The sequence below is a fragment of the Bufo bufo genome, chromosome 7 (genome assembly GCF_905171765.1).
Source record: "Bufo bufo chromosome 7, aBufBuf1.1, whole genome shotgun sequence".
Taxonomy (NCBI): domain Eukaryota; kingdom Metazoa; phylum Chordata; class Amphibia; order Anura; family Bufonidae; genus Bufo; species Bufo bufo.
Genome location: NC_053395.1, coordinates 83938795 through 83966435, shown reverse-complemented (window position 1 = coordinate 83966435; position 27641 = coordinate 83938795). Strand labels below are relative to the sequence as shown.

At 46.0% G+C, this 27641-nt stretch overlaps 1 protein-coding gene across 3 annotated transcripts in view; it reads left to right on the top strand.

The window, feature by feature from the left end:
• Nucleotides 1-4222: 4222 nt before the first annotated feature.
• Nucleotides 4223-27641, top strand: part of USP22 (ubiquitin specific peptidase 22) — a 102506-nt gene continuing 79087 nt past the window's right edge. Inside the window, exons 1-3 of one of the 3 annotated variants that reach the window (XM_040440100.1) lie at nucleotides 4223-4307; nucleotides 12244-12525; nucleotides 19281-19413. In XM_040440100.1, coding sequence (XP_040296034.1) covers nucleotides 12406-12525; nucleotides 19281-19413 — 253 coding nt within the window. In that variant the 5' untranslated portion in view covers nucleotides 4223-4307; nucleotides 12244-12405. Of the gene's footprint in view, nucleotides 4553-12243; nucleotides 12526-19280; nucleotides 19414-27641 lie in introns of all 3 variants that reach the window. The other 2 variants (XM_040440099.1, XM_040440098.1) reach the window with 2 other exon arrangements.

Here is a 27641-nt window from a genome sequence, read left to right as displayed (position 1 = left end):
CCACATCCAGAGTTGGTGGTAGGAGCATCACCAGTGACGTTTTGCACATTTGTTTTATGTATGTTTTAATGATTTTTAAGGGTTTGTTCTTAATACTATAATAAATATTTGATTATATCAAGTGATCCCTTTTGAGAGTGCCCCCTCATTTCCATATCTTTTCATAAAACCATTTATAACAAAGTGGTAAATGTGGGGGAAAAAAATCCTGAGTGTCAGAATTGTCAATTTTTGCTCACCTCCGAAAACAAACTGACCCTTCCCAACACCTGCTGTAGAAGTATGGCAGATGTTAGATATTTAAAGATGGCACCTGCCCCAGAGCACAGCGTGCACCATAGCCGTTAGGTTTCTGCTGTTGGGCAACATGGTGGCTCAGTGGTTTCCTAGATTTGAAACCCATCAAAGACATCTGCATGGAGTTTGTATGTTCTCCTCGTGTTTGTGTGGGTTTCCTCAGGGTTCTCCAGTTTCCTCCCTCACTCCAAAGACATACTGATAGGGAATTTAGATTGTGAGCACCATAGGGGACAGAGTGATGCTAACACCCAGGTCTAATGTTTGTAATCGGCAATAACATCAAACACAGACTGACACCTCAAATGCTGTGGTCAATTGTCACCAAGCCATCTGAGAGGCTTTTTCCTGGGAGAGCTGAGGCCAGAGCAGCTTCCTCACGTTGAGATTGGCGAAGCCTTTTGTTATGGTAGCCTCGGTCGAAAGGATCTGAAACTACTACAGTGATAGTTCCCCGACTACGAAATGGAATGTATGTCTCATGGGCTGCAATAGTAATTCATTACCGTCTATGGGACAAGCAATCTAACGCTCGCATAATCAAGTCCACTAAGGAGACTTAAAGGGGTTGTCTGAGTTATTTTTTTGTTCTTTATGTTTCTAACTAATCAAATGTAAGTTTTGCCATGCACTTATGCATCTGTAGTTGCTCCTTTCTCAGATTTCACTGAGGGTCACATGACCTGTGATGTCAGCTTCTCTCCCTGCTCTGATAACGTCCCTGCACAAGCCTGAGATCTGTACAGGAGAGAAGTCACTGTGCTGGCCACGCCCCCCTGCACAGCAGGCTGCTGCTTATTGCTCTCTCCCTGGATTCTTAACCCCTTCAGCTGCACAGACTCAGGGCTGAAGGCCTTACTGAGTAGCTGCAGGCAGTGAGGAGACAAATGCTGGGCACAGGAGCTGACAGAGGAGTTTTGCAGAGCATTGTACAACAGGTAGGGGGAAGATCCTGTGTGTATCTGCAGTGTCATGTCATTGTATCCTACAAATACAACATGCTGCTGAGTATCCCAGCAGGCATAAATGTCACTATATATATTTTTTTTCCATAACTCGGACAACCCTTTTAATATATGTAAAAAAAAAAAAAAAAAAATCTAGATTCAAATCACAATAAAAAAAAAAAATTAAAAAAATAAAATAACCAAAATAAAGTTCAATTTAGGGGTGGGCGATATAGACGATATGCGATATAAATCTGGCCAACGATAGAGATTTTGTTTATATCGCCATATCGCAGTAGAACATGGCATGCGCTGCTCTCGGCACTCACCATGTTCTCCTGAGGCGGCACAGTGGAGAAGGAGGGAATCCCTCCCTCCCCACTGTGTGCGGCTGCCGCTAACCACCAATGAGAACAGACTAGGAGGATGAGGGGAGGGACTGTGGCCACTGCGCCACCAATGAGAACAGAGAGGAGGGACTGAACACAAACGTAGCCTGCATATGCGGGCCATATCCCATACCCGGCCTCTATTACTGTGCACCGTGATCTGCCGCAATTAACCCCTCAGGTCACGAGGGGTTAATTGCGGCAGATCACGGCGCGCAGTAATAGAGGCCAGGTATGGGATATGGCCGGCACATGCAGGCTACGTTTGTATTTAGGCATATTAACTATATTCATTGGTGGCGCAGTGGCCACAGCCCCTCCCTTCTACTCCCTCTCTTCGAAGTATTACATTAATTGCCCTGACTGCCATAGTCAGCTCCCTGCTGCTGTGTGTACTATGCACAGAGCAGCAGGGACAGTATGAAGTCCTATTCACCCTAATAGAGCTCTGTTAGGGTGAATAGGACAAGGGTTCTAGCCCCTAAGGAGGCTAATAGTTATTAAGTAAAAAAAATAAAAAATTTAACCCCCCCAAAATATAGAATATATCGTGATATATATCGCACATGCTTAAAATTATATCGCAATATAGATTTTAAGCCATATCGCCCACCCCTAGTTCAATTGCACCGCTTAGGCTACTTTCACACTCACGTTTGGTGCGGATCCGTCATGGATCAGCACAGAAGGATCCGTTCAAATACAACCGTCTACATCCATCCGTTCAGAACAGATCCGTTTGTATTATCTTTAACATAGCGAAGACGGATCCGTCTACAACACCATTGAAAGTCAATGTAGGATGGATCCATTTTCTATTGTGCCAGATTGTGTCATAGAAAACGGATCCGTCCCCATTGATTTACATTGTGTGCCAGGACGGATCTGTTTGGCTCAGTTTCATCCGACGGACACCAAAACGCTGCAAGCAGCGTTTTGGTGTCCACCTCCAAAGCTTGAATAGAGACTGAACTGATGCATTCTGAGCCGATCCTTTTCCATTCAGGATGCATTAGAATGCAAACTGATCCGTTTTGGACCACTTGCGAGAGCCCTGAACGGCTCAGAAAGCCAAAACGCCAGTGTGAAAGTAGCCTAAGTCCTAAAACACCCCCGTCCTAAAATATAAAATTTATGTATTTATCGCATATTGTGAACACCATAATGGAAAGAAAATAAAAATGGCCGATTCAACATCTTTGACAGCTTCAGCACCTGAAAAAAAAAAAAAAAAAATATTATATATATATATATAAATAGTGATCAAAAAGGCATACACACACCAAAAAGGTATCAATAGAAACTAATGATCACCCTGCAAAACAATGAGCCCCCACATAGTTCTTTAGACATAAATAGATTTTTATTTTTTCAATATTAAAATAAAATACTAATACTGTGATTATTCTGACCCAGAGAATAAAGGACATAGGTCAATTTTATCACAAAGGTAACACTGTAAAAACAAAATCCCAAAAACTGGAGCGGAAATCAGTCGCCCCCACCCCCCAATTTCACCGCATTTGGATTTTTTCCAGCTCCCAACTGCATTGTATTCAATATTAAATGATGCCATTAGAAAGCGCAACTTGTCCTACAAAAAACAGGCCCTCATACAGCAATGTTGATTGAAAAATAAACTTATGGCTCCAGTAAGGCAGGGAGTTAGAAACAAAAACACAAAATGGAAAATCCCAGTGTCTTGAAAGGGTTTGTCTAGTTTCAAGAAGATCCACCTGCACAAAAGAACTGCTGAGTACTTACCTAATAGATCTCGTGCCGCTGCTCTGGCTTTACTGCCCGTGCTCTACCAGGCTGTAAGTGGTCATATCAACACACGACCACTGCAGCCTATCACTGCCTTTGTCTGGTGCACCACTGAGGTCAGCGATTGGCTGCGGTGGTCATATGTTATCGATGTGACATCACCACTGCTGCCAGGTAAATGGAGCCCATCCAGGAAAACCACAGCCATGGCACAGGATGGTAGGTAAGTACTTACCAGTTCTTTACAGAAGGAAGATCCCAAGGGTTGTTTCCTGAAACTGGACAGCTGTACTGGTTTTACCCAGTTTTCATCCTTTGCAGATCCGCATGTGTCCATACCCTTATAGTTCATGTGCCAGCAGGGTGGGGGTACCCTGTCACCAGCCATTTACTGTCCTTGTACAGGATGATTGCGCATTTGCTCAGTTACAGTTCGTGCAGCTAAAAACTCTGACAATCACATCCTTCCACTAACGTCAGGAACCGATCCCACAGCACAGAACACATCTACTCCATTTCCTCCCTGCAGGATATAACGGAGATAATTACACTGAAGAGGAAGTGACCTAGCTGTCCAACCCAAAGGGGCGGAACCCGGCAGTGAGGCTCGCTCAGCTATAGACTCCCCGTCCTGCCAATCATGTGCAAACACGCCTCGACGAGTGACGTCTCCTCCAGCCAATCCACGGCTGAGACAATAACCGACGCGTCATAGGAGGGCGGGATCAGCCGTTATGATTGACAGCTAGACACGCCCCCCGAGTGCGCAGAGCGCCATGGAGCTGGGCGAGGTGGGTGGGACTGGCCAGAATGGCAACATGTTCAGCCAATGAGGATGGGATTTGGCTTGAAAGGCCCCGGGAGGAGGTCGGCCTCTCCTTGTCGTGTGGCGCGGCCGGCGGGAGAGGTGGGATTCCTGGTCTGCTTCTCCTCCGGAGACTGGGGAGACGGGGATAGCCTTAGTGATACCCGGGAGGCCGCTGGGACCGCACGGAGAAGCGCGTTGTTGTCAAGTGTGTACTGGCCGGGACTGGAGGCGCCTCTTCCTTGTGCGCAACGCAGTGGCGTCAGGCGCTTTGTCTGCATCCCAGGCGGGTGAGGCGGAGACACGAGTAGGAGGAGGGAGTGGGGGAGCGACCCCACAGGGTGGAGGTACGGGGTACGGGGCAGGTATGGGATTGTGTACGTATAGCGGAGGGCAGCCAGCCTCTGTCTCTCCCCTGCTGCAGCCGGCGGGTCACGTCCCCCTGAACTCATGTCACAAAACGGAGTTCTCCGCTGGGGGCGGATGTAGGTCCCGGCAGCAGCATCTCCTCCATGGTGCCCGCACGCTGCCCACAAAGGGCTGATGGCTACTGAGGTGTCTGCACCTCCGGGCGTGTCTACCTACCGGAGCCAGTGGGCAGATGCTGCAGCCTGCGTTATGTGCTGACTGTGCTCGCACATGCGGCAGCTGCAGGCTTTCTGATGAGAGAAACGGGCTTGGATCTGCTCCCTTTACATGCAGGTCGGAGGAGCCATCAGTGGTGCTGTGTATGGAGCCTGTATTGGCTCAGTGTCATCTGCAGGGTACAGGCTGCTGTAAAGGGCGCCTGTCTTCTGTGATGATGCCCATCAGCTATAGGAAATGCCATGAAGCAGTGATAATAACACATATTGGCATGTGGTTGCCCAGTTCCACTGGTTTTCTTTTGCAGGTTTGGCAGTGGGTTGGCATCTGAATAGCGGATTGCTGGCCCGTCGTTCCCGCTCAGCAGGTCGTGATATTTTGCTATATGACGGCAGAAATCGCCATAATCCTCTTTATCTGTGTCCTGGTAAATCCGCTCACTGAAGGTGTATTTTTGGGGGTGCTACATGTACAATATCGTATCCGGTGCACAGTGGTGGAACCTCATTGGGTGGCTATTTCACTGCAGGAAGTCCACGTTGTTATAGTTTGTCATTTCTGTGCTGATGACCTCATCAGATGTTGACAAAAGGACCTAGTAGCTTCTGGGTAATCCACTAGAAGACTTGGTCAGTGTGGGCCCTTGTCTCAGTCACTAGGGATATTTTGGTTCAGGATCTAGTCATTCGGCCGCAGATCCATCATACAACCTGCATCGAAGATGTGATTTCCCTTGGAACCTCAGACTTCACATGCAGCAGATTTGGTTCCATTCATCTCTAGGAGACGTGCGACAATCCATGTACTTGCTGCCAAACCCTATTCAGATGAATGGAACTGACTGTCACAGAAATCTTCAACAAAATCTGCCATGTGTAAGGAGGGCACCTTAAGGGTATGTTCACATGGTAAGTTTGGCAGACGCAAAATCCGCCATGTATTCAGCGTCAGAAACCGTTGTGATTTTTGCCATAGTTTTGCACTCAATACTGTGGATCCACTTGCAGTTTTGCCCCATTGAATGGACTCCACTCCAGGCAAGTCCCTACTTGGCGCAGTTGTGGCGTTAAACCGCTAAACGTATGAGGCAGTACGACTTACAGTTGAAAACAATGAGAGGTGAACCCCTGCGACCACTGCTGAAATTTTAGCATGGAATACACGTAAGGAATTCTGGTGGCAAGAGATGGAGCCCTTAGCCTGACTCAACACAGGACTTGTTTTAGTGGCATTTGCAGTTGTTTTTTCTAACTACTGGTGTTTTGTTAATTAGGCATTTTTAGTCTTTCTGGCTGTTTTTGTTTTTTCCAAAAACTTTTTTTTTCAGGCCCTTTTTACATCTTTATGGCTCATCCGCGTGGATCGTTTTAGTCCACATCCGATCCGCATTTTTTTGCAGGTCGGTTGCAAACCCATTCACTTCAACGGGGCCTCAAAAGATGTGGGCAGGCTCTGTGTGCTATCCACAAGTCTGTTCCATGCCGCTGCAAAATGGTAGAACATGTCCCATTCTTGTCTGCATTATGGACCAGGATAGGACTGTTCTATTAGCAGCCTTCTGGTCTGCAAAATGCAGAGTGCGCACGGCAGGTATCCGTGTTTTGTGGATCCGCAATGAAAAACAGCCAATGGATGTGCATGAGCCCTTAGTTATTTACAAAAAAAAAATCTTATGAAGAATGGCGCAAAAGCGACAGCTATTTTTTTTGTAGAAAGAACCAATTAGTGTATTCTATTTGAATGTGTGCAATCCGTGGCTGTGCTTCCCCTGTAGCTGCTGTGCGGCTGGCTGCAGCTCCTCGCCTTAGGACAATCAATTGATAACCAGAAAGAAATCTGCTAAGAGACACGGATCACACATCCACATGCCAGGCATTGGTCTGTCGTCCCCCAGCATCATTCATAGAGATCACCAGTAGTGTATCTAGGTATACATTTTGATTAAAATGCCAAGGTTCCTCCTATGAATGAGTCTGTATTCTAATATAGTGCAGCACTGGCAGGTGGTAAGACCTCGGAACCCAACAGCGGCACTGGATCCTACCAGCCCACAGGCAGGGCATCGTGGGAGCCACCACGCAGCTCTGCATCATGTGACCAGACACATTGCAAAAAGGGGCAAAATATGCAGTGATCTACGTATGGTGACTTAAAGTGCCATGTCAGCACGGTCCTTTAAGTGTTTTCAGAATGAAAGTGGAACATCCTGCCCTCTATAGAACAGTCCAATCCTTGTCCGTAAAACAGGTGCGAATAGGAACATTTATTGGCGGATGCAGCAGAATGAACATACGAATGCAAACAGCACATGGTGTGTTGTCCCCATCTTTTGCGCCTCCATCAAAGTCAATGGGTCTGCGTCGACTTTCACAAAATGTGGATTGGATGCGGAATATAAATTACGGTTGTGCGCATGATCCCTAAGCCTTCAATATCGGACTCCCCTCCAATCGGCTGTTTGAACAGAGGACAGTGCTCGTTCCCTTCTCTTCAGTTTACCTGCTCGCAGTCAGCGTTGCAGCGGTCAGCAGTGTAAGTACAGCTCTTCCATCTCATTCACTTCAGTGGGAGAGCAATTACACTCCGTCTGCTCCTTCTCATTGAAGAGAATGGGCACGGAGGAGTTGTAATTACCCCTGCTTGCCTCTGCATTGTCCTTAGTGAGCAAGTAAACAGTGGTGGGAAGGCACGGCTGATTGGCCGGGGTGGCGGTACTTGGATCCCCACCAGTCTGATATTGATGACCTATCCTAAGGATGGGTCATCAATATAGGAAACTAGCTAATCCCTTTAATTTATACATGTAAGGGCTCATGCACACGAATGTGTGCTGGCCATGCCCGTATTGTGGCCCGCAAAAAGAGGGACTACAATATACGGACACGGGTCATGTGCGCTCAGTATTGCAGATGTGGACCCCTTCACTTGAATGGGTCTGCAGTCTGGTAGATACAGAGCAGAAGGCCACGAAAGCACTATGGAGAGGCATTCGGTCCATGCCTCCACACCGCAAAACAAAGTTTATTTTTTGCTGTGCGGATGGATCTGACTGCCCTAGAATTGCAGCAATGTTCAATGTTGGTTGATTGGGCCGCTCATCTATATTGCTATATCCTCAGGCCTGTGTCCTGTACCGCATTGCAGACCACGACATGGAGGTGAATATTTGCATTTATTTTCCTTTGGCTCCTTGGAGCAGCATCCTGCTGGGCCACTATAGTGGGATCATTATTATTGCTGGGGGGCAATATTGAAGCATTAGAACTACTAGGTGCACTATAGGGAGTGTTAGTATTACTGGGGCACTTTAGGCAGGTGGGCATTATGGTGGGACTACTACTGGGGCATTATGTTGGGCTTCATTACTACTGGCACAGTAAAGGGAGAATTAATACTACTGGGGACATTTTGGTGGGCTTTATTACCACTGGAGGACTATGATTACTAGTGTAGGCTCTATTGGTGCATTATTCTAGGTCAGGGTGGAGGACATTATTACTATTATGGGTCACAATTACTACTAAGGGCTGAATTACTATTGGTGATAGTTTTGGGAGCACTATTGCCATGGACACCCTGGAACAGTATCAGCTTAGCACAAATATTGTGAAACTATATTTATGGCAATTGTACTGTTGGTTTGTGCTTTTTGAGGGAACTCTGGTACTTATTGATGTAGGAACAATTTTTGTAGTACTAGTATTTTAAGGGGAATATCTGTTTCTGCAGTGTAGCAGCACAGTAGGATGGGTTTTGAGAAGGTGGGGGGGGGGGGATGATGCAAAAGAATCCTGTCTGACCAACTCTGCAGAGATAAAAAGTAATCATGGCGGTCTGGACTGAATGGAGATGAGGAAAGAGAACATGTACTGTATATCGGAGCAGACGTCACTGGATGTAATAGGTTTGTGGTGCTGTAAATAGTAAGTCATCCATCATGGGTCCTAATGTGCTCATGCTACACTTTGTCAGATCTGAAGGAGCTGCTGTCAGACGCTTAGAGCAGAGCTTATAACAGTGGCATGAGAATAGCCTTATTCCAAGTACCCTCTCAAGACTTGTCACTAGGGGGTGCTTGGCAACATTGCTCGTGGCATCACGGTGGGTCTTTTGCTGCTTTCACCCTGTGCATTGCAAAGGTTCCAAACCATGGGTAACCTGCAGCGTGAATTGAGATGCCACGGATAGAAAACTCTGAGCAAGGTTATGCTTTAGGTTTTCTCTGCAGCGTGTGGGTTATTTCTAAAATCTCATCCACTTGTGATCTAAATGCTGTGGCGTTTCTGCATGCAGCTCCACTAAGGTGAATCTGGAGCTTTTACACGTAAGTTGGTCGGCTGGTCCCACAGGTTCAGCCGTGTATTACAGTTTTTAACGGGAACATGTCATCAGAAAATGATTTACCATTGAAATCACGTTTTTATGTTTTGCACATTAGGGAGAATATATCTTGCCCCCTACCAACCCAAGTTTTCTGGGATAAAAAAAAATAAATGCAAACCTCCATGTTTTTTTTTTTTACATCATTGTGCCTAAATTTAGGAGCACGTGGCATTCCTACGCTGCCCTCGCCACTTTCACAGGGAGCGGGCGCGGCATATTTATCATCTCTTGTGCAATAAAGGAAGGCTGAAATTTACATCAGCTCCCACCTGCCATAGATTTCACACTAGGTGCACTAACTGCTGTCTGATGTGCCTGATAAATAAGACGTGCCCCTCATAGATTGGGCACATCCTCTGGCAGAGCAGGGGATTTCACAGATCAATGTAAAATGATTGACTGTGATAAAGCCCCCCCTATTAGAATTTTGGGTGATTTTTGTTTTCATTTTCATAGCGACTATTAAAATTTTACAGAATACCCAAAATTGTAATATGTTAAGCCTTCTTCTGTATAGGTAACTTTTCAGTAGCCATCACATTATCACAGGCAGAATTATAATGATGGATATCACCTCTGTATAGATAACACAGAATCCACCATTCCAAATACATGATATCACAGCTTATCTACTCCCTCCTGACATCTGCATCGGTCACAGGACATGCCTAGAACCCTCTCCCATAGAAGTCAGTGGGGTCCACTACAAACCATTGTGGCCATGTGCCTGCTCTCAAAGAACAGAAAGTCTTGACATTTCTTAGGACTATTGGCCTGTGAGAAAACTGTATGATTTTGGTATTGAGTTACTGAGCTAAAATCTGTAAGTTGCCCCTGACATTGCGCAAGCGCTGATGGATCCTGCCCATCACTGAGGGGCTGCGCATGCCTTATGAAGGTTATTGTGGTTGTCAGACATGTTCAGTAGCTACCTGGCAGTCACTAGTCTGTTGGGGTAAGATCAGATGGGTAGTTTAGCCAGCCTTGGGTAACAATGGGTACCTAATACTCGGGTTCACAATAGCATTGTGGCTTCTGCTTGTAACAGAGATGAGTCTTCTGAGAAATGGATGCAGCCGGAGCCCGTTGACGGGCGTCGGTATGTTTGATTACCAGCATATCACGGCGTGATGCACTGTTCTGGTCGTGAAGTGACACTAGCACAGACGGGGGCTCCCGGCGAGCCTGACTATTTATCTGCCGAGTGGGTTCAGCATTAATGTGAAATACTGCAGCAGCAGATGAAAGGCGCTGTGTGTACAGGCTAAAAATAGTTATTGACTGCTGCGGTGCTCGGTAGCTCCTCTACCTGTTCCTCGGCAGCCTCGTGTTGCTTGCAGATGACTTGTGTCATGAGATATAATAGGCCGCAGCAAGCAAAGTTTGCCTTTCATTTTTTTTTTCAGTTGCAGATTGAATGCCGGGCTATGGCTAATACCATTTTGTCCTTGATACTTGGACCCTCTAGGGGAGACTTGGCAAACTTGTGAAAATTAAATCTGGCTTAGTTGCCCATAGCAACCAATCAGATTCCACCTTAAATTTTTCAGATCTCTAAATCTGGTTGCTATGGGCAACTTAGCCAGTTTTCCTTTACGCCGGTTTTGATAAATCTCTGCCGTTTGGTGGTCTGTAAATTGCACCTCTTTTCTGAATTAAAGGTTGCCTCCTGGAAGATGCCTCTGATCAGCATAATTGCTCTGCATTTCTGTCAGTGCTCACGCTGATGTGATGGAAGTCGGGCCTCTGTTCAGGACGATTGTCAGAATTATGTACATCAGTGCGTGGCGGACTATAGACTGCCCCCTGTAGACATTTTATGAAATATCATTAGAATTAGATGTCGTATTAAAATTGTCACGATAACGGTTTGGAAGCCTGTTAGCGGTGTACTTATATGCCGGAAGCTGCTTTTTCTGTCCTGGCTATCTACAATTTAAATGAGAAGCCTTTGCATGCAATTACAAGTACCGTAATACGGTAAACTATAAGACCACCTGCACACGTAACTGAGTACATGCAGTTTTTCAGCACAGATTCTTGTGCAGGAAAACCAGTGTAGTACAGTACCAGCGAAGCATATGAGATTAAACAAATCCCGTACACTTTGCAAATGTTTTCCGTGCATAAATTGACCTGCTGCTCGGATTTTGAACTCCCCAGCATGTCTATTATATTTGCGGTTTTAGCTGCAGAGTTCTGCGGCAAAACTGCATCAAATCCGCGCCAAAATCTGTTAGAAATTGCAGTTTGGATCCAGAAATGCACAGAAATTTGTGCGGATCTTCTGCACGTTGACCTGCACCCGTGTGTCGGTGCCCTAAAGAATTCAGCTCTCCTAACTGTCCCTAAGAACAAGACCTAGAACTTTGTTGTTGCCTGTAGTTTATTATGAGGGCATAGGCACTTCTGAACTGTTACGTTGTAGGACTTGGCTGTGCCTACAGCTCCATGTAAGGGCCAGTTCACACAGTCTTCTGCCCCCTTAGAATTTTGCACAGGTTCTACACCAAAATCTGTCGGCCAGCTGTGCGCTAACTGCCTCCCCTTCTTTAAAATGGGAGACTGTTCATGTGGGTGTGGGTTTATCTCTTGTAACTGCGCCAAGAAAGGACATGTCTTTTCTTGGCACAGTGGTGGAAAATAAACCATTGTAGCGTGGCCTCCCAATCTACTCTTAAGTTCCGCCGGCAAAAATCTCAGCGTGAGCTAGTCCTTTAATCTTTAAGGCATTCCAGCATCATGAAACACATCAGGAAGTTACTGAACAATGGATCCAGAATGTAATGGTCACATCTGCAGTTGACTGTATGCTCCAGTATATGTGCTCTCAATTGTAGACCTGGGTCTTGCTCAATTGGCCATATTGGCAGTTTAGACCCAGAGTGAAGTTTCTCAGGGCAGCAAACTGAATACAAAGTGCTATAGTCTTTAACATCTTTCTCCATGAGTTGTTTTTTTTCTTCTCTTATTTATCTAGTGTTTTTTTGTTTTTTGTTTTCAGCAGCGAAGAACATTGATTTATTTAAGACTTTGTTCAATTGACGCCCATTTTCTTGCTTGTTTGCAGGGCACCAGCGTATACATGTGTCAGCTGTAGACTTCTTACAACAGGTTGGGACAAACTGAATAAGGAGGAGGGCGGGGCATTTGGCCCTGTCCTCCTCCTCTCCGGAGTGCAGCCTCTTGTGTCTTCGGACCCCCACCCCGAGAGAGTGTATGTTGGTTTGTCATGAGTCCGGCCGGCTGCTCCCATGTGAACAGCTTTAAAGTGGACAATTGGAAGCAGAACCTGCGTGTTATTTACCAGTGCTTTGTTTGGAGCGGGACGCCGGACACCCGTAAAAGAAAGGTAATATAGAGTGTTACTTTGTAATCGGGTTGTATTTTTTGTGATATTTCACTGGTGTGTCTTTTTTTAGTGTGTGTAGATAGAGATCGATACTAGAAAACAATGAGCAAGAGCAGCACCAGGCAAAGCAAAAATAGTAAGGAGTGCCAGCAGATATGGATTTTGACAATTACCTGCTAGATATAGAAGAAATTCCACAGCACCTCCATGTGGTGAAAGAAATGGTGTCCTTTATTCACCCATCCAACGTTTCAGTCCACTTGCTTGGGACTCTTTTCAAGCAAATAAAAGTCCCAGCAAGTGGACTGAAACGTTGCATGGGTGAATAAAGGACACCATTTTTTTTCACCACATGGAGGTGTTGTTTGGCAAGTCTTGCTGCATACAGTGGAGCAGATTTATAATCGGTGGTGTACACTGTTCAATGAAAACCAGGCGCTCTGTTGGATGATGCGCCTAAATTATGATGAGGTATATGCCTCGTCATAACTTAGGTGCAGCAGTCGGAGCACTTATACTGATATATACACAAGGTTCTGGCTAAAGGCTCTTTCACACTTGCGTTCTTTTCTTCCGGCATAGAGTTCCGTCGTCGGGGCTCTATGCCGGAAGAATCCTGATCAGGATTATCCCCATGCATTCTGAATGGAGTGAAATCCGTTCAGGATGCATCAGGATGTCTTCAGTAACGGAACGTTTTTTGGCCGGAGAAAATACCGCAGCATGCTGCGCTTTTTGCTCCGGCCAAAAATCCGGAACACTTGCCGCAATGCCGGATCCGGAATTGATGCCCATTGAAAGGCATTGATCCGGATCCGGCCTTAAGCTAAACGTCGTTTCGGCGCATTGCCGGAGCCGACATTTAGCTTTTTCTGAATGGTTACCATGGCTGCCGGGACGCTAAAGTCCTGGCAGCCATGGTAAAGTGTAGCGGGGAACGGGGGAGCAGTGTACTTACCGTCCGTGCGGCTCCCGGGGCGCTCCAGAGTGACGTCAGGGCGCCCCAAACGCATGGATCATGTGATCGCATTGGACACGTCATCCATGCGCATGGGGCGCTCTGACGTCATTCTGGAGCGCCCCGGGAGCCGCACGGACTGTAAGTATACTGCTCCACCGCTCCCCGCTCCTACTATGGCAACCAGGACTTTAATAGCGTCCTGGGTGCCATAGTAATACTGAACGCAATTTGAAGACGGTTCCGTCTTCAAATGCTTTCAGTACACTTGCGTTTTTCCGTATCCGGAGTGTAATTCCGGCAAGTGGAGTACACGCCGGATCCGGACAACGCAAGTGTGAAAGAGCCCTAACATAGATTTTATTATTTTTTTTTTTTTTTTTTTTTTTTTACATCACCACACCACCTTCTTGGGAAAGTGGAAATTCCTTCATAGAAGACCACTTGTTGAAAAATATTTACATGGGATGAGCGAATCGACTTCGGATGAAACCTCTGAAGTAGATTCTCATAAAACTGTTCTAATACTGTACGGAGCAGGAGCTCCATACAGTATTAGAATGTATTGGCTCCGATGAGCCGAAGATATTGCTTTGTGAAGTCTCGCGAGACTTCACCCAATAACTTCATAAATAAATTTGTACTGTAAAAAAAACATTTCCCGAACTCAGGTTCAGTTCTAAGTGGTACCTTGGAACTGTACCAGAGTTCAGGAAATGTTTTTTTTACAGTACAAATTAATTTATGAAGTTATTGCACAATGTCTCACGAGACTTCAGCTCATCGTATCCAATACATTCTAATACTGTACGGAGCTCCTGCTCCATACAGTATTGTAACGAAGTTTTATGTAAATGAAATATCCGAAGTCGATTCGCTCATCCCTAATATTTACGCAAGTAGCATTAAAAAAAAGTCGCAGTTTTCTAATTTTTCATGTCAGTTTTCTGGTGCAAATCAATGATAAATCTGCCCCAGCGTTTATTTTTTTATTTTTTTTAAAATAGATAATGTAGCCTAAACCTTGTTTGTATGGGTAGAATACATTTTGCTATGCAGTTATCACTCTTGCTTGAAGAAACATTAGAATTCCTGCCTACAAAATGTTGTTTTTCACGCTAATCTTTAGAAAGTTGTAAAGTTTAATTGTTTATTGGAGCAAATGTGTAAATGTTTTCAAACTTAAAGGGTTTCTGTCACCCCATTAAACCGTTTTTTTTTTTTTTCTTTTTTTTTCTTTACTAATAATCCCTATAGTGCGATCTCATGATACATAAGCAAATTAATCATTTTGGTTCAGTAGAATTTGCTAAAAATCGATTTTTAAAATATGCTAATTACCTTGCTACCAGCAAGTAGGGCGGCTACTTGCTGGTAGCAGCCGCATCCTCCAATTGTAATGACGCCCCCTCGGCATGCTGATTGACAGGGCCAGGGAAGGGAATCGTTCTCTGCTGGCGCTGTTAGAATTTGAAATCTCGCGCCTGCGCCGTACCTGTCTTTAATCGGCGCAGGCGCACTGAGAGGCGGCCGCTAGCTCGACCGCTCCATCCTCAATGCGCCTGCGTCGATGACGTCATCAAGTACACCCGGAAGAGAAGACGCCGGCATCGCTAGAAGGAGGCGGAGAGTCTGGTGACGTCGCTGGATGCTCGAATCAGGTAAGTATGTACATAATAAGCATGCTGCCACAAAAACCACCAACGAAATGGGAATAAATAATTTTATAAAAATGACAGTTAACACTATACCACCAACGATTATTAATAATAAATCTCTTCCGGGTGTACTTGATGACGTCATCGACACAGGCGCATTGAGGATGGAGCGGTCGAGAGAGCGGCCGCCTCTCAGTGCGCCTGCGCCGATTGAAGACAGGAACGGCGCAGGCGCGAGATTTCAAATTCTAACAGCGCCAGCAGAGAACGATTCCGTTCCCTGGCCCTGTCAATCAGCATGCCGAGGGGGCGTCATTACCATCGGAGGATGCGGCTGCTACCAGCAGGTAGCCGCCCTACTTGCTGGTAGCAAGGTAATTAGCATATTTTAAAAATCTATTTTTAGCAAATTCTACTGAACCAAAATGATTAATTTGCTTATGTATCATGAGATCGCACTATAGGGAATATTAGTAAAGAAAAAAAAAAAACTGTTTAATGGGGTGACAAACTCTTTAAAGGGCTTGAATGAAAGGCAATCCCGTCTCAAAATGTGGCCGAATGCAGACAGCTGGTTTTGCCTGGGGCAGCCTGGGATTTCCACTGCAGGGTGGCTATTCAGGTGTCCATGCAACACAAGGAGTCCTCAGTACACGTCCGATGTTCTGTGTTTGTCCATAGCTTGATACTTCATGTGATGCTCAGTGTGAGCACAATGCAACCGAACATGGTTACAGGGCTTCAACCGTGGGGTTACCATGGGAATTCCTCCAGTGAGCGAACGGCCATGTTTTATGGATCAAAAAGTAGTTGAACTCTGTGTGTCTACCTTAAACAATTATACTAGTAGTCCTTTGCTGCACTGTTGAGGGCTTTTAACTTTTTTTTTTTACCTTTTTTCTTTCGGTGTTTTTCACAGTAAAAATGTTATTAATGTAATTACATTTTTTCTAGCCACATACAGCCTTTTAGCCAGTCACAACACTACAACATCTCTACGCAAAAAAAGTGTATCAATGTTCCCAAACTTCTGTGCTAAGCCACCATTACATTACCACATGTATTTTTATAATTGGTTAATATTGTTTCTTGTTCCTCGTGTCCATTTTTCTGAATAACTTTGTTATTGAAAACGATCAACCGTTTTTTTTTTTTTTGCTTAAACGTCAATATTGAAGAGCTACATTAAGTTTTATTCTTATTAGTAACTTTATTGGAAATATTAGTTTATTGACCAAATAGACTGAAAGGGGATCCAAAAAAGGACAATACTTTATATTATATTATTTTATTATATATATCTCTATCCCTAAATACCTTTCATTAGTTATAATGGCTCCGTCCTATTAGTTCACACAAAACCTGTCCTAATCATACAGGAGGACAAGTTAACTCGGAACACTGAGCTAAAGAGCTGCCGCATCCTCCTCTCTGCTCAGCTTGTAAGGGATTATGATCCTGCATACAGCTGATAAGAACTTAAGCTGAACCTCTATAGGCATGGAGTTCATGAGGAGACATGAAGTACAGAGAGGATGGACAGGACAGACTGTGGTAATGGAGACTACAATATCCACATCCTCACCTTAGAAACATAGAAACATAGAATGTGTCGGCAGATAAGAACCATTTGGCCCATCTAGTCTGCCCAATATACTAAATACTATGGATAGCCCCTGGCTTTATCTTAAATGAAGGATGGCCTTATGCCTATCCCATGCATGCTTAAACTCCTCCACTGTATTTGCAGCTGCCACTTCTGCAGGAAGGCTATTCCATGCATCCACTACTCTCTCAGTAAAGTAATACTTCCTGATATTACTTTTAAACCTTTGCCCCTCTAATTTAAAACTATGTCCTCTTGTAGCAGTTTTTCTTCTTTTAAATATTCTTTCCTCTTTTACCTTGTTGATTCCCTTTATGTATTTAAAAGTTTCTATCATATCCCCTCTGTCTCGTCTTTCTTCCAAGCTATACATGTTAAGGTCCCTTAATCTTTCCTGCAATCCATGTACCAGTTTAGTAGCTCTTCTCTGAACTCTCTCCAAAGTATCAATATCCTTCTGGAGATATGGTCTTCAGTACTGAGCACAATACTCCAAATGAGGTCTCACTAGTGCTCTGTAGAGCGGCATGAGCACCTCCCTCTTTCTACTGGTAATTCCTCTTGCTATACACCCAAGCATTCTGCTAGCATTTCCTGCTGCTCTGTGACATTGTCTGCCTACCTTTAAGTCTTCTGAAATAATGATCCCTAAATCCCTTTCCTCAGATACTGAGGTTAGGACTGTATCACTGATTTTATATTCTGCTCTTGGGTTTTTACGTCCCAGGTGCATTATCTTGCACTTATCAACATTAAATTTTAGTTGCCAGATTTTTGACCATTCCTCTAGTTTTCCTAAGTCCTTTTCCATTTGGTGTATCTCTCCAGGAACATCAACCCTGTTACAAATCTTTGTGTCATCAGCAAAAAGACACACCTTACCATTGAGGCCTTCTGCAATTTCGCTGACAAAGATATTAAACAATATGGGTCCCAGAACAGATCCCTGAGGTACCCCACTGGTAACAAGACCTTGGTCTGAATATACTCAATTGACTACAACCCTCTGTTGCCTGTCCCTCAGCCACTGCCTAATCCATTCAACCATATGGGAGTCCAAGCCCAATGACTGCACTTTATTGATAAGCCTTCTATGTGGGACAGTATCAAAAGCCTTACTAAAGTCTAGATAAGCGATGTCTACTGCACCTCCTCCATCTATTATTTTAGTCACCCAATCAAAAAAATCAATAAAATTAGTTTGACATGATCTCCCTGAAGTAAACCCATGCTGTTTTTCATCTTTCAATCCATGGGATTTTAGATGGTCCACAATACAATCCTCTCCTTAAGTATGGTTTCCATTAATTTCCCCACTATTGATGTCAGGCTTACTGGCCTATAGTTGCCCGATTCCTCCCTACTACCTTTCTTGTGAATGGGCACAACATTTGCTAATTTCCAATCTTCTGGGACGACTCCTGTTGCCAGTGATTGGTTAAATAAATCTGTTAATGGTTTTGCTAGTTCACCACTGAGCTCTTTTAATAGCTTTGGGTGTATCCCATCAGGCCCCTGTGACTTATTTGTATTAATTTTAGACAGTTGACTTAGAACCTCTTCCTCTGTAAAGACACATGCGTCAAAAGATTCATTAGTCTTCTTTCCCAACTGAGGTCCTTCTCCTTCATTTTCCTTTGTAAAAACTGAACAGAAGTATTCATTGAGGCAGTCAGCTAGTTCTTTATCTTCTTCCATATACCTTCCTTCTTACCTGTACTTCGTAAGAGGATGAGGCAGCTCTTTACCTCAGTGATGTGAAGTACGGTAACTTTTCCTCCTGTGTGATTAGGACAGGTTTTGTGTGTACTAATAGGATGGCAGCCATTTTCTCCCCTGATTGCTCCCTACACAAAACGAGCCATTATAACTAAGGGTATTTGGGAATATATGAGTAAAGTAATATTTAGGTATTTTTCTTTTCTTAATTCCAAGTAAATTACTTTAAAGGGGTATTCTCATCACGCAGTTTCATACTTGCCTGCTCCCGGCGCGCTGTCCACTTCCTGGTTTCGGCAGGGGGCGGGCTCCATCTTCATTGAAGTCTTCTCCTGGCCGGGCCGTGCGCTGGACTGAATGTGCATGCAGCCGTGCATGCGCCCTGGTGACTTCTTCCTGGCAAGTATACTATACTGGCCAGGAAGAAATCACCATAGCGCATGCACGGCCTCGGCGTGCGCTTTCGGGACTGCGGCCGGCCGGGAAAAGAGAAGAAGTCGTCTGCGCAAGCGCGGCCAACGCGATTCCTGAGAAGAGCGGTGGCCGTAACCAGGGGAGACGGAAGACAACAGTCAGGTAAGTATGTTTATTTTCTTCTAAGGGGTGGGAATTGGTTAATTAAATATATTTAGAAAAATCATCACTGTTAAATCATTTACAGATTTAACAGTGATCATTAAGATAGGAATACCCCTTTAACGTTTCCAACATAATCTGTTCATGTGAGAAGTGTCTGGCTAATAATTTTGAATTATTTTAGGCATGTTCTTAACGCTTTTTTTTTTTTTTTTTTTTTTTCTCTCCTCCCTCACAGGCCAAGTCGTGCACTTGTCATATGTGTGGCGCCTCCCTGAACAGGCTTCACTCTTGCTTGTACTGTGTGTTCTTTGGTTGCTTCACGAAGAAACATATTCACGAGCACGCTAAAGTTAAGAGACATAATCTAGGTTAGTGGCTATATCACACCAGATTTTAAAGGGTTACTGTCATGGGAAAAATCGTTATGTAGCGGACTGACATTAGCGATGTGCTAATGTCAGCCGTACATAACCGTATGTTTAACTCCCTGCCTGCCGCCGTTCTATAAAAAAAACTGACTTTTATAATATGCTCATGAAGCCTCTAGGCGTTGCTGCAGCACCTTGAGGTTCGGTCTACTCTCCTTTTGGCACGCCCAGGTCCACTTGATTGACGTCCTTCTCATCGTCCTCATAATCCCGCGCTGTCCTTTTTAGTATTCGGCGCAGTGAGGGAAGGAAGCTCTGCTGCTGCCAGCTTCCTCCCTGCGCCGATTGTCACAGGCCTCCCCTGCATGGCAGCAGCCGAGCGTCCTTCACTCACTGCGCCTGCGCCGAATACTAAACGGGACGGCGCAGGCACAGGATTATGAGGACGATGCGGTGAAGGACGTCAATCAAGTGGACCTGGGCGTGCCAAAATGCGAGTAGACCGAGCCTCTAGGTGCTGCAGCAACGCCCTCATAGCACCTAGAGGCTCATTAGCATATTATAAGTCAGTTTTTTTAAAATAGAAAGGCAGCAGGGAGTTAACAAACATACTGTTATGTACTGCTGACATTAGCGATGTGCCAATGTCAGTAAGCTACATAACGATTTTTCCCATGACAGTAATCCTTTAATGTCAGTTCTGTGGTTGGGAAGTGTACTTGCCTGATTATATTGCGCCTTTTCCTTACATCTTAACAGCAGTAGCTATAACTGCATATTCGCACCAAGTGCTGTGTGGCCCAGTAGCCTGTCTGTGTAAAATAATTTACACATAGTAAATTTTTTAAAAGTCTAAATAACTGAAACAGAGATTTCTTGTGACTAATAGCACTACTAATGTTTCTTGGTTTTAAAATGTGTGGATGGACAGCATTGTTTAAACTATTAGGGCTGTTTCACACGAGCGAGTCCATTGCGGGAATCGCGCTTCGTGTGCGAGTGTGATCCTCCGCTCTGGACTTGCAGGAGCGCACGGCATTATCATGATTTATAATGCTATGTGCCTCTGCTTGACATTATTTCTACAGGATCATATTGACCGCTTTATGTCACTATGATTCTGTGGAAAAAAGGCCATGCAGAGGCACATGACATTATAAATCATGATAATGCCGTGTGCTCCTGCAAGTCCAGAGCAGAGGATCACACTCTCACACGGAGCGCGATTCCCACAATGGACTCGCTCGTGTGAAACAGCCCTTAAACCAGGCATTCTGCCTTTGTAGGGTTGATCATGCTGATTACTACAATACCACTCTTTTGTATGGTAAACAGCTGCAGAGATCTGCATTTATATTTTTATGTAAATGAGTGTGTTGGAGCACCTGGGGGCCGGGCTGAATCCTTGGAGCACTGCTTTTGTAACACCCCTGTGCTCTGCATATTTACTACCTCTGTCTAGAGCTGTGCACTAGCATAGTTACATAGTTAATACGGTTGAAAAAAAGACAAGTTCAACCATCTAAACCCTTTTTAAAACTGTCCACTGTTCCTGCTGTGACCACGTCCTGAGAAAGTCTATTCCACAAATTCACAGTTCTTACAGTAAAGAAGTTTTGATGCTTTTGGAGACTGAAATGTTTCTTCTCCAATCTGTGGCAGTGCCCCTTGTCTTTTGTGGGCATTTTACATGGAACAGTTTTTCACTGTATATATTGTATGGCCCATTTATATATTTGTATAGGTTAATCAGGTCCCCCCTTAGACGTCTATTCTCAACACTAAATAAATGTAATTTGTTTAATCTTTCTTCATAACCAAGACCCTCCATGTCGCTTATCAGTTTAGTCACTCTCCTCTGTACTTTTTCTAGCTGCAGTGCGTCCTTTCTAGGGACTGGTGCCCAGAACTGAACTGCATATTTCAGATGAGGCCGCACCAACGCTTTGTAAAGTGGTAGTATTACATCCCTGTCCTGCGAGTCCATGCCTCGTTTAATACATGACAATATCCTGGTGGCCTTAGAAGCAGCTGATTGATATTGTATGCTGTTATTTAATCTACCATCTACAAAGACACCCAAATCCTTCTCTAAGTGACTCCCCCAGTGTTACATCACCTAGGACATATGAAGCACAGAGATTATTACTACCAAGATGCATAACTTTACATTTCTCGCCCAATGCCTTGTGGGACACAGAAGACCTTGGGTATAGCTCAACTCCCTAAGAGGCGTGACACTAAGTGAAAACTGTTAAGCCCCTCCTCCAGCAGCTATACCCTCAGCCTGGAGAGAGAGAGAGAGACTACCAGTTTTTTGCTTAGTGTCCAAGGAGGCAAGACATTCCCTGCTCTGCAGGGCTGTTTTTTCTCCTTCATTTTTAAATTTTTCTCTTTACATTTTTTATTTTTATTTTTCACAGGGACAACAGACGCCTGGAACTCTGTTTCTCCCGGGGTCAAGCTGCGCCAGTGCCGGTCATCCGCACTGCTGCCTCCCCCACAGAAGACAAGGAGGACCAGGGCAGCCCAGCTCCCCTGCATCCCGCCAGCGTAAGGGTCGCCTTCGCACCAAGCCCCTCTCCAGCTTCCTGCCACTGCGGTGCCAGTAGCTGAAGGGGCGACCCTGCTGGAATGGACAGAGGCTGAAGACGTCAGGATGGTGAGAGTTGCTGTTCCTTTTGTGGTCCCCAAAAAAGAAGGTTCGGTAAGACCAATATTGGACCTCAAGCGGTTAAACCGTTTCCTCCATCTTCGGGGGGTTTAGGATGGAGTCCCTCAGATCTGTGGTGGCCTCTTTCTATCGACATCCAGGATGCTTACCTCCACGTCCCGATCGCTCTGTGTCACCAGCGTTTCCTTCGCTTTGCGGTGGGGAACGACCATTATCAATTTGTCGCCCTCCCCTTCGACCTGGCGACGGCTCCCTGGGTGTTCACCAAGATCCTTGCCCCTGTCCTGGCCTTGCTCTGCTCCAGGGGTGTTTTTCTACTTCCCTACTTGGACGATCTGCTCATCAAGGTGCCCTCCTTTTCCCAGACGTCCACCAGCGTGAACCTCCCGCTGCAAACCTTGGAGCGGTTCGGTTGGATTATCAACCTTCCCAAGTCCTCGCTTACGCCATCCAGACAACTCGTCTTTCTGGGGATGTTACTGGATACAGAAGCGGCGGAGGTTCGGCTCCCACCGGAAAAGCGTCAGCTCCTTCACCGTTCGGTTCGGACCCTGCTTCTCCACCGCTGTCCGTCCTTCCGGGCCAGCATGCGGGTATTTGGACAGATGGTGTCCTGTTTCGAAGCGATACCTTTCGCGCAATATCACTCCCGCATCTTCCAGACGGCAATTCTGTCTGCCTGGGACAAGTCTCTGGAGAGTCTGGACCGGCCCTTCCTCCCCATGCTCGGACCTCCCTCCTCTGGTGGTTACGGACCCCCCTCCAGGGAAAATCCTTTCTGCCAAAGACCTGGTTGGTAGTTACCACCGATGCCAGTCTGCAGGGTTGGGGGGGGGGGGGGGGTGTGGGTGTGTTTCCTCCCCGGTCCGTCCAGGGCACTTGGTCTCCATCAGAGTCCAAACTGCCGATAAACTATCTGGAACTGAGGGCGATTCTCTTATCGCTCCGGCATTGGACTCCACTGCTTTGGGGTCATTCCATTCGTGTCCAGTCGGACAACGCCACGGCTGTGGTATATATAAATCAAGGGGGCACTCGCAGTGCAGCGGCTAAGCGGGAGGTGTCTCGCATCCTCCATTGGGCGGAAACTCATGTTTCGGCCCTGTCAGCCATTTACATACCGTGGGTGGACAACTGGGCGGCGGACGACGATCGACCCGGGCGAGTGGTCTCTGCATCCCGACGTGTTCGAGTCCATTTGCCTCCGTTGGGGTCGTCCAGATGTGGATCTCATGGCCTCCAGGTTCAACCACAAGCTCACCACCTTCCTGTCCAGGTCCAAGGACCCGAGGGCGTACGGCGTCGACGCTTTCGTTCTTCCGTGGACGGAATTTTCCCTCCTGTACATGTTTCCGCCCCTCCCTCTTCTGCCACGGGTTCTCCGAAAAATCGCGTCAGAGGGCGTGCCTACGGTTCTGATGGCCCCGGATTGGCCTCGCAGGCCTTGGTACGCCGACCTAATGCTGATCCTGGGAGACGTGCCTTGGCTGCTGCCTCTGAGAGAAGACCTCCCCTCTCAAGAGCCGATCTTCCTCCAGCATTTAGGGTCGCTACGTTTAACGGCATGGCTATTGAGACCGCAGTTTTAACGCGACTGGGTTTTTCGGCAGATGTGGTTCGTACCATGATCCGCACACGAAAGCCGGCCTCGTCCAGGATTTATTACCGGACCTGGCGGTCTTTCCTGGGTTTTTGCGAAACGCTGTATGTTCATCCCCTTAGTTTTTCCCTTCCCACGGTCTTGTCCTTCTTGCAGTCTGGGTCTGGGTCTCAGCTTGTTAAAGGGTCAGATTTCGGGGCTTTTCATCCTCTTCCCTCTCGGGCCTGTCAAAACCTTTATCCAGGGAGTCGCTCACTCTGTTCCCCCGTATCGCTCTCCCATTCCACCCTGGGACCTTAATGTTGTGCTAGCGGCACTCCAGTCTACCCCCTTCGAGCCCCTGCGGAGGGTTTCTCTTCGCCTTTTGTCCTGCAAGGTAATTTTCCTTGTGGCCATCACGTCCCTTCGATGGGTTTTCTGAATTGGCGGCACTTTCTTGCACGGAGCCGCTTTTGGTCTTCCACCAGGATAAGGCGGTTCTCCGTCCGGTTCCTGCCTTCCGAAGGTGGTCTCCGCCTTTCACCGCAATGAGGACATCGTCCTTCCTTCCCTTTGTCCGTCTCCTTCTCATCCTCGAGAACGCACTGACTCTTTGTGGTTCCGGAAGGTCCGCGCAAGGGGTTGGCGGCATCCAGGGTGTCTATTGCCCGCTTCATCAAAATGGCTATTGCCGAGTCTTACCGTGCCAAGGGCAAGGAGACGCCTTTTGCTGTTACCGCTCATTCTACCAGAGCGGTCGGTGCCTCTTGGGCTCAGAGGCATCGGGCTTCGGCTGAACAACTGTGTAAGGCGGCCACCTGGTCTTCCTTGCACACCTTCACCAAGTTCTACAGGGTGAACACCTATGCATCGGCGGATGCTGCTCTGGGCCGCTTGGTCTTGCAGGCGGCGGTTTCTTGATGCCTCCGGTGGTTTTCGCCTTGGGCTGTAGTCCCTCCCCTCTTGGACTGCTCTTGACTGTCCCAAGGTTTCCTGTGTCCCCCAAGGAATTGGGCGAGAAAACTAGATTTTTGTATAACTTACCAGTAAAATCTCTTTCTCGCTCTTCCTTGGGGGACACAGCACCCACCCATTGTTCTGGTTTACCGTTACGGTTTAGTTGCCCCTGTCGGGTAGTTGACTTGTTTGGTTTTACATGGTTGGTCATTGCCTTTTTTTCACTACTTGGACACGCAACTGGTAGTCTCCCTCTCCAGGCTGAGGGTATAGCTGCTGGAGGAGGGGCTTAACAGTTTTCACTTAGTGTCACGCCTCCTAGGGAGTTGAGCTATACCCAAGGTTTCCTGTGTCCCCCAAGGAAGAGCGAGAGAGATTTTACTGGTAAGTTATACAAAAATCTTGTTTTATCCACATTGAACTTCATTTGCCAAGTTGATGCCTAATCACTCAGAGCGTTCAAGTCAGCTTGTAGTTTATGGACATCTTCCATAGACTGCACAGTACTACACAGCTTGGCGTAATCTGCAAAAATAGATATGGTGCTATTAATCCCGTCCTCAATATCATTAATAAATAAATTGGAGGGACCAGCACTGAATCTTGGGGTACACCACTTATAACCTGAGACCATTCTGAATAGGAATTATTGACCGCAACTCTCTGGACCTGGTCCTTTAGGTAGTTTTCAATCCAATTACAAACTATACTTTCCAAGCCAATAGACCTTACTTTACCTATTAAAGGGAGTCTGTCATCAGCATTTCACTTTTTTTTAACCCTTCCCATAGCTCCCTAGCATGCTTACATTTAATAAAAACGTTACCTTTGGCATCAATCCTGGACTTATAGAACCATCAAAAACAATCTTTATAACTTATGCAAATGAGGGCTTGCAAGTGCCCAGGGGCAGCGTTACACTCGTAGGTGCCCTGCTTGCTCAGCCTTTTCATTGCGTCCCCCCGCCCCTTCCTACCCTCCGCCCGCCCATCCTTTCCCTCTGACCGCCTTTCTACTAACTTGTTCCGCCGAGATCCCGTGCCTGCGCACTCAGTCCGTCGGCCGGCGCATGCGCACTGCGATGCCCATTCCTTGTACGGCATCACAGTAACTATTGCGCATGCGCCGGCTAACGGCGCGAAGCCGGCGCATGCGCATTAATTACTGCCATACAAGGAATGGGCATTGCAGTGCGCATGCGCCGGCGGACGGACTGAGTGCACAGGCGTGGGATCTCGGCGGAATAACAAGTTAGTAGAAAGGCGGTCAGAGGGAAAGGGTGGGCGGAGGGTAGGAAGGGGCAGGGGGACGCAATGAAAAGGCTGAGCAAGCAGGGCACCTACGAGTGTAACGCCGCCCCTGGGCACTTGCGAGCCCTCATTTGCATAAGTTATAAAGATAGTTTCTGATGGTTCTATAAGTCCAGGATTGATGCCAGAGGTAACGTTTTTATTAAATGTAAGCATGCTAGGGAGCTATGGGAAGGGTTAAAAAAGTGAAATGCTGATGACAGACTCCCTTTAAATGTCTGAGGGACAGTATCAAAAGCCTTTGCAAAATCCACCTCAAAAAATGTCTCAGGTTAGTCTGACAACTTTCCTTGGTAAACGCATGTTGGTTATCACTTATAATATTTACAGTCACATACTCCTGTATATAGTCCCTTAAGAGTCCTTCAAACATTTTTCCCACAACAGAAGTTAAACTAAGGCTGGGTTCACACGAGCGGATGTGTTAATGCTCCATGCCTCTGCAGTCTGCATCGGGTCTTGGCACTCTTTCACAGAGCGGATGTCACGCACGGCATCCGCTTGTGTGAACCCAGCCTAACTGGTCTATAATTACCTGTGAAGGACCTAGATCCTTTTTTTAATATGGGGACCACGTTTTCCTTGCGCTAATCACTTGGCACTGTACAAGTACCTAGAGAATCTTTAAAAATTATAAACAGGGGCATTGCAATGACTGAACTGAGCTCTTTAAGCACTCTTGGGTGTAATCCATCTGGAATCGGAGCCTTGTTCACATTTACCTTATTTAACTTCGCTTGGACAATATCTACAGTTAGCCAAGTGAGTATATTACTGGATTTACTGACAACCCCGGCGCCACAGATATCAGCTCCTTTCTCTTCTTTTGTATATACAGAGCTAAAAAAAACATTTAGTAACTCTGCCTTTTCCTTATATTCAGTGGCCCCCCCCCCCCCCCCCCCACCCCCTTACCATTATGGCTCAGATGTTTTAGTTTTTTTTAGCTCTCTTTTTTTACAGATTTTGTTAAAGGGATTCTGTCACCCCTTTTTATCCTATAGAGATGCTAGCATGTCCACAATATACCTGTCCCATATCGGAGTGGTTTTATTGAGTGTAAAAAATGATTTTATATATATGTAAATCAGTCTGGTAAGGAGCCCAAGGGGCTGTACTAACTGTTCTGGAGCCCAGCCATGCCCCCCTGTGAAGGAGCCCAGCACCGCCTGTATCCACGAATCTCCTTCTTGCTCACGAAGTCAGATCACCGTAATCTCGCGATGCGTGAGCTCGCGCATGCGCAGTGCCGGCATAGTGTTCCTTCCCTGTTCTGGTATCTGCCTCGGGGAAGGAACTGACCCCACAGATTTGTATTTTTTAAATGCCCTTTTTTGTCATTTATGGCCCTTTTTACAGTAGCTGTAAGCCATGGGGGGTTTGATTATAGCAGTTTATACTTGTCACTTGAAGGAATAAAAATTTTTTGTGCAATTACTCAATGTGGACTTAAAGCTCTCCCATTTATCTTTAGTATAATTATGTGACAGTAGCTGCTCCTAGTCTATGCCCTGAAATGCTGGCGTCAACCCAGGGAAATTAGCCTTTTTAAAATTCAGTGTCTTTGCTTTGCCTGTTTGCTTCTTATAGTTTAGGGGGAATGTAATTATATTGTGGTCACTATTACCCAGTGTTTCTCGAACAGTAACATTTCCAACAAGCTCTGCATCATTAGAAATTACCAGATCAAACAGAGCATTGCCCCTAG